Source organism: Colias philodice, chromosome 24, assembly GCF_061535455.1.
Source record: "Colias philodice isolate Cphi_HAF_F1 chromosome 24, ilColPhil1 Martin Lab GWU primary, whole genome shotgun sequence".
NCBI classification, from domain to species: domain Eukaryota; kingdom Metazoa; phylum Arthropoda; class Insecta; order Lepidoptera; family Pieridae; genus Colias; species Colias philodice.
Window position 1 is genome coordinate 4,198,087 of NC_143109.1, and position 15,561 is coordinate 4,213,647.

Sequence of the window (15,561 nt, forward strand, 5' to 3'; positions counted from 1 at the left end):
TAGTTATTGTCAAAAGCTAAATATAAATTGTATTTATAAATCATTAATTATCATTTGTAGCTGTAGAAGGCCTGTGTTCTCACACATATACAAGAATATCTAAGTAAAGGAACGCCCTTTATATTTTTCTATTCAGGGAAATAGGTAGATGATCGTCCTCATATATTAGACTGTTTGTTTAAATCATTAAAGTCAATGCTTAAATTGATTGAAAAAAAATACAGATCAAACCTATGACACGACCACATACAACTTCGTTTGCGTATTAGATAAAAAATTGAAATCTCTCACCTGAAATTTTCACAATACTTTCCAACTCCACGTGTATCACACTATCTACAATATCAACAACGATTACTAAATTACAAGTAAACAAACGAAACACGTTTTACTGATTACACAATAAACGTGACAAAATACGGTCAACGTCCCGGAAACAATACGCGAAATTTAACACGCGTGACCCATCCTTCCTCGTACCAACTTAGTAGCACGCACCTACCCCCAATAGTTTGAATATAGTATTCCCCGAAAGCATATGACTACTATACGTTAAGTGGAAGATCCAAGTTCCCGAAAGCCGCCCTCTCCCGGCCTATAAATATGTCCGGCACACGAGTCCCGCTCAGTCGAACAGGAGAGCTCGAGGTGTTAGCACTGTGCCAATACTCACACTTCCCGAGTGACAACGTGATTCTCATCCCGTTTACGCTACAACAAATTGACCCATTACTCAATCCGTTTCGTAATTTGGCGTGATATCAAAGCGATATCGTTTGTGTTGACGTGTGTGTTTCAAAATGTTGGACAAGACGATTCTTGGAGGCAGTTGGGAGAGTGTGGTGAGTTTGTCAAACAAATTGCTTATTTAATAGGAATAATTAGTAGCATTAGACCGTCTGTAATGAAAGGATTTGGGAAGCATTTCGTGGCAAGGTGCATTCAATACAATCAGATCGAATTATGCATGTAAACAATGTAGTACGCAAATGCAGCGTATTACTGAAGCGAGTTCACTGCCCATACAAATGTCTGTTATCATACTGCTTAGCTCATTATTTATTTCAATCTTGACATTGCTTTAGATTCGTAGCTATTAAATAACAACAACCTCGATTAAACTCTACAATAAAAGATTAAAAGCCCGACTGTATCAAAAACACACTTTTATTACGGAAGTTATATTTTTATTAAAAATTATATCATAAAGATTGCGTGCATTAAAAACTTTATAAACGCGAAATAATACGAATAACTAATTAAATTAAATTAACTGAAACTAGTACGAGTATAATTACGGCGCATTTCATTTCTCAGAGCTGCTAACGACCGCATGAACGAAAGGAAATGAGAACTCCTCAAATTTCTCTTATTTATTTAAGTTTACAATTTCATAATACATAATATGCAAACTATATTTAATGCTAATGTTTCTTAGATCGTAAGTGTTTGTGCAAATAGAAAGTTCGTCAATAGAGATGAAAGATAAAAGAATCAATTGTATTTAATGTCAATAACATATCTTAAAAGCTCATCGGTAAGACCAGTTTAGAGAATTATATGAACTTTCACTGTGAATAAAATCTACTATAATACTCATCAAGAAGTTATCGTTAAGTACATATTTATAATAAAATAAAAGGATAATTCGGGGTTTGAATACGACTAATCAAACTACATAACTTCAAACGTTTAACAAAACTATAAGTACCTACATCCATTTTTTCTAAGAAACCAACCTAATCTTCAAAATTATATGAAATAAATTAATATTAATCTCAATACATAAGTAATAAGAAACTAATAACTAATACTGTATCTAGTTTTTCAACTCCCTCAAATTTCGAAAGCTGCGATCGTAAGATAAGATGGTTGACAGTTTAAAAATTATTGACAGCGCGTGATTAATAATTATATCACCGACATTACTTCGTGTCCAAGAGATTTAAGATTTTAAACACTAATGAAGATTAAATATGGCTCGGCCAAATGACATACTTATTTTATTTCAATGTCGTACGTAAAGTTTTGTAAAATAAATTATCGATAAGCGAAAATCACTATCAATTAACTTACATGTAAAGTTTTGTAAAATATTTATCGATAAGGGAACATCACTACCAATTAACTTCTTCCCATCAATCGAACTGATAATTAATGCCTACAAAAAATGACATTAAAATCAACTCGGCAACTTCAAGGAAATCAACTACAGTACAACGACCTATCTGCCCTCTGCTAGATGTATGTAAAAATTGAGCAATTATTATAAAAACAATCTATTAGTCACAGCTTACGTTAAATGTGTGAAGATCGCGTGGGCATGTCACAGTTAGTCAGAAAACACGTCACAAATTCCGATAATGTTGAAACATGATAAACTTAAAAAACTAAATAATTATCAGTCACTTTCTTAATACAGTATACAGTGGGTGTGTCACCAATGAAATTAATCATATAATAAAATGTTTGTTGCTTAAATATAACATCACTCATGTTAATAACATGAGATAGGATAATTAGTAAATATCTATCAACTTGGCTATGAGAGAAATTGATCAATGATAAACTTGTTTCTTTTTCACCTATTCGATTTTAATTATTAACTGCCACAACATTAAAAAAGTAATCTTATGACACATTTGTTAAATACCAAATGGTCAGTATCAAGCGTGCTAGTTATACAAATACAGCGAAAGCCGCAAATAATTTTACAAAATCTTAATGAAAGTGAAAACGTCATCCATATACATATATCGGTCAAATGTCTCTACAATTGTTATAAAACGATGCTATAACCTTACACACACAATAGACACTGAAATAAATACATCGGTTACTAACCTTCATAATTATAACACTAATAGATTACAGATACTAAAAATAAAACGAGTCGCACTATGACAAGAATAGCGCAAATCGATATAAATACATACGTACAATACATACCTACATTTGTATATATAATTGTTTTGAATACTAAATCAACGTGTAAAATATTAGAATTTTATTCTCACGTAAATATTTATGAAGTAAACGTAAATAAATACGTTTTATCGTATGCACATTAAGGCCATACAGAAAGTTAGTTTCACGAAAACAACACGAAGAAATGAAATAATGATGATATATCGTGCAATATTATGTCGTCCAAAATAACATTAAACACTTTAATTTTAAAAGTGAACCTGACAGTCACACCAAACCACTTATGATGCCATTTTTTAATACTCAATATCAAACGAACAAATTACCTTCACCTAAATCAAACTACTAGAAAATGAGATTTAAAAGCCACTCTAAATGCCTATTAATCTTTGAAATAAGAATGTTAAAGTTACAATTCTTTACCACTACCATTCAAATTACACTACAGTTACCTAGAAGTCACAGTCTAAAGTGATAAATTAGGCGAAGTATCGACAATCTAGCTCAAACTCAGCCGAAACATAGCTGTAAATGTGCGGAAAAAAATCTTAATGCTTTTTGCATGAGCACATATGAAATAACGGTTGTATGAAAGTGGGTTTCAACGCTCAACCGAAAAAACTTCAATGAATGTTAAGATATTTTTGCTCTGTTAAGCCAAATCCTGCTTTGTAGCATTACAATTGAGAAAAATCATAATCCATATATTTGAGATCATCATCTATATTTATTTCAAGTATCAACAACTATCTCATGATGTCATTCCATTATTACAACAAGAGCAAATCCACGTAACACTTGCGAAAAATTCCAATTGTTATCTATTTGCATTTTATTGACTCTTAAAGCACTGTTAATAAGGTTAAACGATCTATTTTCGCGAGCGATAAACACAGATACAATCATCGTTGCATAAAATCGCTTGTCTAAAATAACTTGCGACGAATTTAACTAGTAAGTACTTTACCTTCGGATTTTAATAACCTCCACAAATAACACGACTAGGCAACGCTGGGACAGAAATACTGGATGTGTTTAACGAAATATCACCGCACGAACTTAAAATGGCACGAGAAAGCTAAACGTGGATACGACTTACCAAAGTGCATACTTTTCCTGCACAAGTAAACGAATATATTTGATACTTAGCAAGCGTCTCCGAATAAAATGCATTACCTGAAAAAGAAAATTTTGGTTAATTTTGTTGTTGAAAAACGACCGCTTAACTCGATTACACAATTTAAATAATAATAGCAAATAACAATTCCCTCGTAACCTATATTCGCACGACGTAATCGCTTTTAATTGGGCCGCGTTAACTAACATTCCTAGTAAAAAAAAACTATTTCAGTGTGACCCATTTTTTTGTACGACCTAAATTCGCGACAGTGCACCTTTTTACACGAAACCATTAAAAATAATGTTACAAAACGCGAGCTGTCAAAACAAGCATCGAGGCAGATTTGTCGTGTCAAGACCAACGGGCATTGAAATATCTTACTGCAAGATGTATCAATTTCCTAAAGAATCCGGGCTAAGATTATTTATACAAATCATAAACGACAAGCGTAACCTGAAAAACGCAACAAAAGCGTTTAATTATCTTGACTTAAAAAAATGATGATAGTTTGAAAATAGAACCCAAATATTTTGATACGAAATAGAACAGCAGCAGTTCCACGTTACGATTTCGTTCAATCTTTAACGTTTTCCAATAAACTGACATAGCGAAGCAGCTATTTTTGCCTGACCCGTTCTAAAACCGTTATAGCATTGCATATATTTGTGAAAACAAACAAACGTTGCACAACCACAGATAAACATTAATTTAAAAGGTATATTTATCAATATTTCGAAACGTTCGACCGATAAAATCTCATTAATCTGAAAGCTTTTACAGTTTCAAGCGATGTAAACGGGTGACATTATTTAACGCCTTGCTCAACCTTTGGTACTTTAGTAGCTTTAAACTATTTTGAATCGTGACGTTATACGTCTGTAACCTCTGGTTTATGAACCTTGGAACGGAAAGCAATATTTAAAAAACGACATTTCTTCGTACAAACTTCCTCGACAGTTCACTGTCGAATGTTATTAAATAGCATTAGTTGGCCAGCATCTCCAGCATTGTCATGCATATGGTTAGGCCGACAGGTGGTAACAGACATGCGGGCACAGCGCGAAGGGCTCGAATGACGACACGAACAGAGACGGCTGACAGAATTGCCAATAACAGAAAAGGACAGCCACATAACCCTAACGTCGCCCTTGCAGTCACGTACGATATTTATGATATCGGTACTTAAAATAATCCCTAAGATCTCTGACGTACTTTATGGGACAGCAGTTATTTATTTATGAGTTGTTACAGAATCTATTTATTAATAGAACACTTTTAATTTCCAGATCTCGCGCGATGATTACGAGGTCGACTACAGCCAGAGCCCGAGGGGGTCGCCGTTGAAAGACACTTCCAACATACAAGAGGAGCAACCATACTTGATCAGTCGCCACAACCCGAACAAGACCTTCCGCCGCGAATCTGTGATAGCATCATGGAGGAGCTTGAAGAAAGAGCGGGAGCAAGCTTTGGGCAAGCGGATTATTTATGTCGATGCTGACACGTATGAAGATTACTATGGCCGCAACAAGGTCAAGCGTTGCAAAAGCGAAAGGACCGCAAACCTTCCTCGAATCCCGAAGAAGGTAAAGCGTACATATTCAGTGCTCTATCGCTATGATCCCAATGAAGAGAAGGTTGTGAAAGAATACAAATACCAGGTGCCGAAAGAAGATGAAATGCCCCGTCAGTATGGATTACAGAAATCACAATCTGAACCTTTCCTGAGGCCCGAAAGAACGCCAAAGAGGAAAGTGAAGAGGTCCATTACGACATTATTAAACATCAAGACAAAATTCTTAAATATTTTTTCATCTAAGAGTTAGACATTAAGATATATTTTAGTGGATAAGTTGCTCAATTTAATGCATTTTAGTGGGACGGATGATTGAAGAGGCGTAAAGTAAAAATACAATACCCGTTTTGAGATTGGGTTATAAAAAACTTTACTAAACTCTGTTGTGATAGCGTTGCTCAGGATGCTTTATAGAGAAACAAATTTATTGAATGTATATTGAAGTGCTTTTAGTAGTTATGAAACTAGTTACTAGTGTTATTTTTGTACCAACGGCCATTTCTCACTTAATTGGAGATATTGATAGTCATGTCCAAGTAGAAATATTTTTGAGTAGGTATACAATATCAACGTTGCTGGTGACATGTACTCCAGGTTCCTCGAAACCTATTTCAGGCACCAGTCTCTCACAACACTAGTTGATAAGCTCACTCACTATGTATTTGCAAGCAATGTATCTATTTACCTAATGTTGTGATGAGACAAATAAAGCTATATTTTATTTATTATTTATAACGTTACATATTTATACCTTTAGTATTTGTCACATATTGTAGGAGCTTGCAATGTGGAGCGGAAATAATTTGTCAATATTTTAATTAAGAGATTGGTCTGTACAGTACTAAAATCGTGATATTTACTGTGTGTTGTGATATATTAATAATAGGTTTCGTTTTATAAACTATTCAAAGGTTTATAAATTTTGATAACCTAGCACTAGTTTATAAGGAATTTTACACTCATTGTATTAAACTGATAAAAAATAGTTTTTTACTATTTGTTCAAAGTAGTGTCGAACTTTAAAATTTTATTTGTATAAAATTTGTTAAGTTATTTTACAAAGTATTAAACATTGCTTTTGTAATTGTATTTCAATTAATATAGATTACAAAGGCCAACTTCAGTATTAATTAAGTTGATATTCATTAACTTAAGCTGTTTGTTGAACAATGAGTGTAAGTAACTATGTAATTCTTTACATTTATCATTACTTAAATATAAATTAAATTACAAAATAATTATTAAATATTTTATATTCATTCCGTTTGTGTTATTACTTATTATGTATAAACAATAACCATTTAAGTAAGTTGAAAATCATAAATAAAAAATAAAAAAATTGAATTTTAATATCATATCTGTCGCAATGAATAATTAATTATCGGTATCATATTTTAAGTTGAAGAACCAATCTATAGAAGTAATAATTTGTATTTACAGTAAATAGTATTAAGTAAATCAATAAAATATGTTAAAACTTTCATATGCATTTTTATTTTTCGTCCATAAAATACGAGAAAACATTTTACAAGATACAACATTGTTTCACAATTTTTAACCCATCACACGCATAAGCAGAAATTGAATAACTACACAAATTATAACAGATACTAAATTTTGTTCAATAATTGTGTAAGGGCTGATTTTTCAATCCTTGGTTAAAACTTATTCGTCGAATAATGTATAAAACTACCATTTTAGAAACGTATTCTAATTGCCTGTATTTGACAGTTTCCGTGACATAATATTATCGTGTAATACTTTATTGGACGGATAAGTTTTATCCAAGCATTGAAAAATCGGCCCTTAATTAAACAAAATATCTTCCGATCTTTAATCATCACAATGACGTCATCGGATTGAAAACGAAACTAGACAGTACCTACACTTCTTTTTGCCCATACTCTAATCAGTTTCACCGCAAATTCTGGACAATTGGCCAAACTTTTTCCATTACACTTTCACATTTTCTATTACACGGCAGACACAAAAAGCCAGCGAAGCGAGTATCGGCCCATGACGTCATACGGGATCCAACTTTTTTAATATTATGAAGCCTATTGACTACGCCACTTCGCCTCGATTTGGCTTCTAGCTCTTATAACGATGACTGTTCAACTTTAATAGAGACATGTACAGACTATCTAATAGCTATTGCTTCTTTAGGCTAACTATTAACAAATCATGGCTTAATAATTTTTGGACAATCACGCTGAGTGCTACTTATTGTAAACGCAAACTTGGCTAATAGATATGAATCATAAATTTAATATAAGGAGAAGAAACGGTAGTTCATTACAAGGCTGTAGTTTAAAGTTACTTGGGTTTCCTTGTTAAGATTTCTATGTAAACAATATCATCAACTTTCTATGTGTTCTGCAAATTCATTGCATGATTTAGGCAAATCTAATCTATGCAACACCTCTTACATATTGTGTAATTTCTAGATAGCTAAGCAAGTCCCTGTGTCTAAATTGCTAAATTTTACCTACAAGATTAGCTACCTACAGTCCTATGTAAAACCTTATCTAATACCAAATAATATCTACAAAATACCAAATACATTCACTTTCCTACACTCCTAATGAACTACACTACAAACAAACTACTCCAACCACTCCTTACGCCTTAACAAGCCCTTCTAGAACAATCTTTTCCAATTTAAACAACCTTATCGTTAGCGTTATTAATCACAGTCACCTAGTCAGTTAACGGTTAAGTTCAAGGTGCGAGTGTGACCCTATCGCCTCCAAAACCGGCGAGTTGTTTTAACAACACCACCATATACGTCGTGAGAAGCAACTTGGGTTTCAGCTTGTTATTTTCTACTAGCGGCTTCGCCCGTGGTACATAATATTTCGCAATAAAATGTAGCCTATGTTCTTTCTCAGGGTCTAAAGATTATCTGTGCCAAAATTCATCAAAATCTGTCCAGTAGTTTATGCGTGAAAACCATACATACATACATACAAACCTTTCCTCTTTATAATATTAGTATAGATGGGCTAAGGTGTGACAAGAGGACCATGGTCGTGCTTTATGTGGTAGGTATTGTTGATTCGTAGAACTGATTTTATTTAACCCCTCAGCTGTCGCGGCGCGCCGCGTCAAAAAGGTGCTGTCTGTCGGAGAAATTCGAGCGGTCGGCGCTGATTTGCCGATTTTTTTCGATATTAAAATTTGTGATGTAAACTTTAACCTGTGACACTCTTGTAAATTTTGATGCTAACTAGATAACCAAACTTTATATTAGTTACCTTACTTACTCCCTGGCATGTTTATTTTATTTATTAGAACCATTTTTTCCCACACATTTTGAAAAAATACGACATTGTTAAGAAAAATACTCATAATAAAATAATATCAAGGTATTTTAGATTTTTATTTTTGTATTTTCACACTAGAATAGACAATCTTTTGAGTGAATATAACAAAAACATAGGTTTATTTTATAAAAATTCGAGAAAGTTGAGTATGAATATCATCGTTTACGCATGAAAATAAGTGGACGCGATCTCCACATATTATGTTCATACAAATACAGACATTACAGTCTGCTCCAAAATTAGAACATTTCAAAAATTTTTGCTACTTTTTTTTTATTTTTATTTTAATCAAAACTAGATAAAAACTAACAGTAATTTTGACTTTTTAAAAATATTTAGGCTTTTATTAATGTTTAAAAATCGTCTTATTCCTAAATGACTTCATTCTTATGGTGGACTTTGTTCTAACGTCTGTATGTATAACGTCTCCACATCAATTTTAATTTTAATTTATTTTTTCTTAAAATTAGCGATTAAGAAAATATTTTTTGTGGTAACAATAGCATTATGAAGAAATGCTTTTTTTTCTTTCATGCTCTTAATTATTATAATATAGTACCTATAAAATGAAATGTTGTCCAACTACAAATCGAAAGGCACTGTATCCATACAGAAAAATGTCTAAGCTGTACAAAAGTGAAATCTACATTTAATTATACCATAACTTAATTAAAAACCGTTACATTTAACTTATAAATCAAAAATTTCGGAAACTCGAGTTTTAAATATTTTTTATAAAATACAGCTTATGTTAAGGTGATTGCAACGATCTGTTCCCAGCCAATATCCCGCTAGATGGCGCTGAATTCTACATTTCTAGTTTATTTGAGTTTTTGCGTAATTGGAATAGTCATCAAACCTAGGAATAGTCATGGCGGTTACTGAATATTATATTTTATTGAAATATGTTATATCATTGCCTTAAAATCCACCCAATTCGGTAAAATTATGCGTTTTAACATCTGTCATTGCATACAGGGTCGTTTACACACACAGACGTATACAAAAATGATAAAGATTTAACTCTAGATGGCGTGAATGTAAAGCGCGTCACACACGGTGAAGATACTACCTATAATATTTTATCTAATCTAGTAATATTTTATATTACAGTATCTTAAGGTATCCGGTATCAGCGTTCTGACCATCATTTTTCTTTTTTCGCTGTAGAACCGCCATCCTGTTACAAATGACCCACAAAGGAGAATGACCACGGGTGGTATCGGTAAAATTTTAGTTGTGCCACGTATTCGTTATATTGTTAATTCCTATTTGTATTTATAATGATCATATGTATCAATATTAAGTCTTAATTAAACCGGATAAATTGAAATAATAGTAAAAGTAAAAGTTTTTCTTTTGAAACATGTATGAACTTTCGCATTAGTAGGAAGTAGGATTGTTATAAAAATAAAAGTTATATTTGTTGGCGTAAACTATTTTATTGTAATTTTGGGAAATAAATAATGTCAAAATTGATTACCTACAATAAAACGCAGTTTTATTTTATTACCTACATTACACTATTGTTTTTTTTTTATCAAAACATGTATTTGAAGTAGCAAATATGATATTATGCTGATCCAAGCATTTTCACTCAAAACTAATATCACTAATGATTTGTAAAAGTAAATTATTTCAAAATACATTTCATAACCAACAAGTAAGAATAATTATTCATACAACAACAAATCAAAAACACTATTTACTATGGAAAAAAAACCAGGAAGGTGAAAAACATATTTACGATTTCGATGCACTCGACTTTTAGTAAAATAATAGGTAAAAATATTATTATGGTTTTGATCACAGACATATCTGTGGTTTTGATTTTAGCTACTAGTATCAGAAAGCTGCGTGTTCAATGCACGTCGGGGTCCCACAACTGTGGAGGAAGGAAGGTAGAATACCTCCATCGAATAAGTGAAGTTTCTCGACATACTCGATTTGCCGGCCGGCCTCAATGAAGATTGTCCGAAAGTTGTATATGTGCTCTGTAACGAAAAAATTTCGCTAGCGCGATTCAGAGTGAGGTGTCGTACAATATACCTAATGAAGTTTTTCATCTTTTTATTTTACTGCAAATACAAAATAAAAATTAAACAATGGTAATGTAAATTCTAAACAAACTACTACCAAAATACAATTAGAACAAAAATCATTTGACTTGTTTATTTCACCCAGAGGCCAGAGGCGGCTCGTGACAAAATTGTATAGGTGTTCACTTGAAATAAAACAACGAAAATACAATAGCGTTCGGGATGATTTATTACAAAAAAATGAGCACCACATTTTATAAATGTCTATAACACTAAAAATTACAAAGTACAGGCTATTTCAAAACGAATTCAATGACTAGGTATCAATAATTAGTAAATCACCGAATTTGCATTCGCGAGCGTAGGTATCCATAGTGTTTGTCACTGACGGTCACTGACCTCTATAACTTATAGTTATAGAGGTCAGTGGTGTTTGTTGTGTAAACATGTATGTATTTGAGTAGTTAGTAGCATATTATATTCTGAATTTCTGATCCATGCCTATTCACTCAAAACTAATAACACTAATGATTTGTAACAGTAAATTATTTCAATAGGTAGGTATTTGAACATTTCCCAACAAGACGTAAGAATAATTATTCGTAGGTATACAAGATACAATAACAAATCTAATACACTATTTATTATTTTATTATTTACTAGCGGTCCGCCCCGGCTTCGCCCGTGGTACATGTTTACGTTTTCTCTCCATAAGAAGTAATAGCTAGAGAGCTAGCGCAAAGCTACCTGTATGTATTTGACCAGATCTGGATTTTTGTGTGTTGATTCCCCTATACCTACTATACATGAGATGAGGAGTCACTAAGCCCAGAGTGGTGGACGGGGCGCGCGCTTAGGTAAGACAGGTGGAAATTTTTGGCGAACTTTGAAACCATTTGACCACGTCTGCCATTTTGATATTTGAAAATAGATTATTATTACTATCGGAAAATAACAATGGCAGACCATTATCACGCGGATAACATTCTGGCAGACACTTATGAAAGTGCTGAAAAAAATACAATTTTGAAAGTATTTGACCAGATCTGCCATTCATATATTTTATTTATTAGGGTCTTAAAAACTTATTTTCGGAACGGCAGACATTTTCATTGCGTACAGACTTCAGCAGACAACAAAACTTTACAGACTTCAGCAGTCAACAAGACTTAGCTTCTACATGGTCAGATGTATATATGTATTACGTTCCCTGACCTTACATCAATGATTTACTTTATTAATGTTTTTATGGTCATTTACATTTAATTTTGAAAACTATGGAATAAAATTTATAAATTTGATGATACAAAACTAAATATACATTTGTAAAGAATCTCAAATATAAAGTTGTGTTGCAAATAACAAATCATCATTTAAATATTTAGTTTATTTCTTTATTTAAGAAACAATTAACAATTACAAAACAACATAAAAAAACACGCATGCATTTATTGAAATGTTCATTCATCATCACTATCGTATGGCGTTGTGTGACTCGTCTTCATAATCCATTGAATCGGATTCTGTAAAAGTAAAACGTAAATTATATAATAAAAGAAATGAGTCATTATAAACTTACCTAGTAAGGCAATGCCTTTGATGTCGCACGATGCCGCCGCGCCGCCAGTGTAGGTACTTCTGCTGCTACATGAAAATATGCTAGGGTTGCAACAAATGGGAAATAAAACAATTGTGATTATTACTATTATGATGTAATCATTTATTCATATTATGTACATTCAAAACAATTGCTATTATTAAATCTGATGTAATTATTTTTTCATAAATATATAATTATTATTAATTACATAATATATTGCACTGTGAAATATTTACGTATCACTTTATTTTTGATGTTCTTAATTGTCTTTTATAAAATTTAAGTGACGCATTCGCATTGGGATCAACAATCCGATAAGAAAAGAATGGAGACAACATATACATAGCTTTGATTTCAATTCTACAGATACAAAATATACAATCTATCTAAAATGATACAACGGATGTTTCCTGCGTTTTCTCGTCAAAATACCGAAACAACGTAATTATTGTATAGTAGTTGGGCGTGAAAGTAAAAAAACAAATGAAAAGTGTTTTCCATATGATTATTTATTAAATTTACGCGATTAAGAATAATTTCAACGATACAATTTAGTAACCGAGAATTCAGAGGATTAAAGAAAATACCTGCCTGATCATTTTATCAAACTCTAAAAGAATTATGGTTATTTCGCATCACTCGGTTTATTAGTTTGGTAATAATTATTAAAGGTAGTTACAACCCTAGCCATTGAGTCGAACGGTAGGCAACACAATATCGACTTTGTGCGGGTACATATGGTACATTTCTTCTTGCTGTGAAGCGTAATTATTATTATTAAGATTTTTTAGGCTATTTTGAATCAGCTGTTCTAATTTAATTCTAGAAATTTATTAAAACGTGATTTTTTTAAAAGTATATTATGAGTTTATAAATACCTCAACCAATAGTTATTGTGTCCTATCCTCATTTCTTTATATCTTGGTAGTTAACTAAAGTGTTAAATTTACATAACCTCAACAACAACATTTACACTGCCACTGCACTAAAACTAAACTAACTAGCTCTCTAGCTATAAGAACCATCCTCGTACTTCAAGGGATATAATAAAAAAAGAATTATCGAAATCGGTTCAGCCGTTCTCGAGTTATGCGCTTACCAACACATTTTGCGATTCATTTTTATATATAAGACTAGCGGTCCGCCCCGGCTTCGCCCGTGGTACATGTTTACGTTTTCTCTACATAAGAACCATCCTCGTACTTCAAGGAATATAATAAAAAAAGAATTATCGAAATCGGTTCAGCCGTTCTCGAGTTATGCGCTTACCAACACATTTTGCGATTCATTTTTATATATAAAGACTAGCGGTCCGCCCCGGCTTCGCCCGTGGTACATAATATTTACGTTTTCTCTACATAAAAACCATCCTCGTACTTCAAGGAATATAATAAAAAAAGAATGATCGAAATCGGTTCAGCCGTTCTCGAGTTATGCGCTTACCAACACATTTTGCGATTCATTTTTATATATAAGAAGATAAGATTATGTGAAAATAACCAGGAAGGTGAAAAACATATTTACGAAAACATAGTAACATAATATGGCTGTCGCTACAATAATTATATTTCAATTTTATCTTTTTATACCTAGTAGAACTGGCCGACGAATAAAAAAAATCGTATTAGAATAAATACAATAAATTACGGAACAAAAAAAGGATTGTAACTGAATTAGGTATGTTTGTTTCTGGGCGCACCGTTTTCGACGACGCGACGCGCGACGTAAGCGTATAGGTATAGGTAGGTACCTACTTTGCTAAAACAAACTAATAAAATTGTGTATCTGTCTGAAAATTCGGAAAAGCATATTTTGCAAGTTTGTAATTACTTTGATAGTTTACCGATTTATAATAATTGTAATTGTAATTGTATAATATATAATTTGCAATGTGGTGAAATTTCATAAAAATCACGGGCCAATTTTTTGTTTTGAATCCCACCGAAAATATAATTGCGTTATTAGAATAATTAATTACTATACCTACCCATGATCAATTATTACAATATAGTCTCAAATGCATACTAGAGAAATATTGCAATTTGATTCAATTAAAATGCATAGCATACAAAAATAAATTCACAACACAAGAAATTCCGCGCGCAAATCATAGCGCGTGTCAATGAAATCAAGAATGTTTTATATCAAGCCGACGCGGACGACGACGCGACGCCGAACAAAAGTACCTACGACGGACGACCACGCTTCGAGTTGCCAAACAACATGAGTAATAAATTGTTTACAAAAAAAACAAGTTTTCCATTTTTCTGTATGAGTAGACAGAACTTCAAAACGCCACCTGCTACGGTTTATATTATGAACGATTGTTATAAAAATAAAAGTTATATTTGTTGGTGTAAACTATTTTATTGATCAATAATTTTGGAATTTAAAATTGTCAACATTGATTACAATAAAACGCAGTTTTATTTTATTACACTATTGTTTTTTTTATCAAAACATGTATTTGAAGTACCATATAATATTATGCTGATCCAAGCATTTTCACTCAAAACTTATATCACTAATGATTTGTAAAAGTAAATTATTTCAATATACATTTCATAACCAACATGTAAGAATAATTATTATTATTCCTACCTACAACAACAAACCTAAAACACTATTTACTATGGGAAAATAACCAGGAAGGTGAAAAACATATTACCTATTATTTACGATTTCGACGCACTCGACTTTTAGTAAAATATAGTAGGTAAACATAATATTATGGTTTTGATTTTTGCTACTAGTATAAGAAAACTGCGTGTTCAAACTACTTGTTTGTCTGTCTGAAAATTCGGAAGTACTTTGGTAGTTTACCGATTTATAATAATATTGTATATATCGTTGTTTAAAAAATATTCAAACACAATAAAATATGATATACCTATGTACTGATTTATCACTGGTTTCAGTGATGAACTGATGAGTCAATTATAGCCACTATACTTTCGTCATACGTGTGTATG

At 32.1% G+C, this 15,561-nt stretch overlaps 2 protein-coding genes across 3 annotated transcripts in view; one reads left to right on the top strand and one right to left on the bottom strand.

The window, feature by feature from the left end:
- The window catches only part of Dyrk3 (Dual-specificity tyrosine phosphorylation-regulated kinase 3), a 165,827-nt gene that overhangs the window by 39,080 nt on the left and 111,186 nt on the right, over positions 1 to 15,561 (bottom strand). The gene's annotated exons all lie outside the window — the stretch shown is intronic.
- On the top strand, positions 641 to 6,352 carry LOC149477693 (uncharacterized). The gene is made up of 2 exons (XM_089710107.1): positions 641 to 842; positions 5,335 to 6,352. The coding sequence occupies exons 1-2, from the start codon at positions 801 to 803 to the stop codon at positions 5,872 to 5,874; spliced, it is 582 nt and encodes a 193-aa protein (XP_089566233.1). The 5' UTR covers positions 641 to 800; the 3' UTR covers positions 5,875 to 6,352.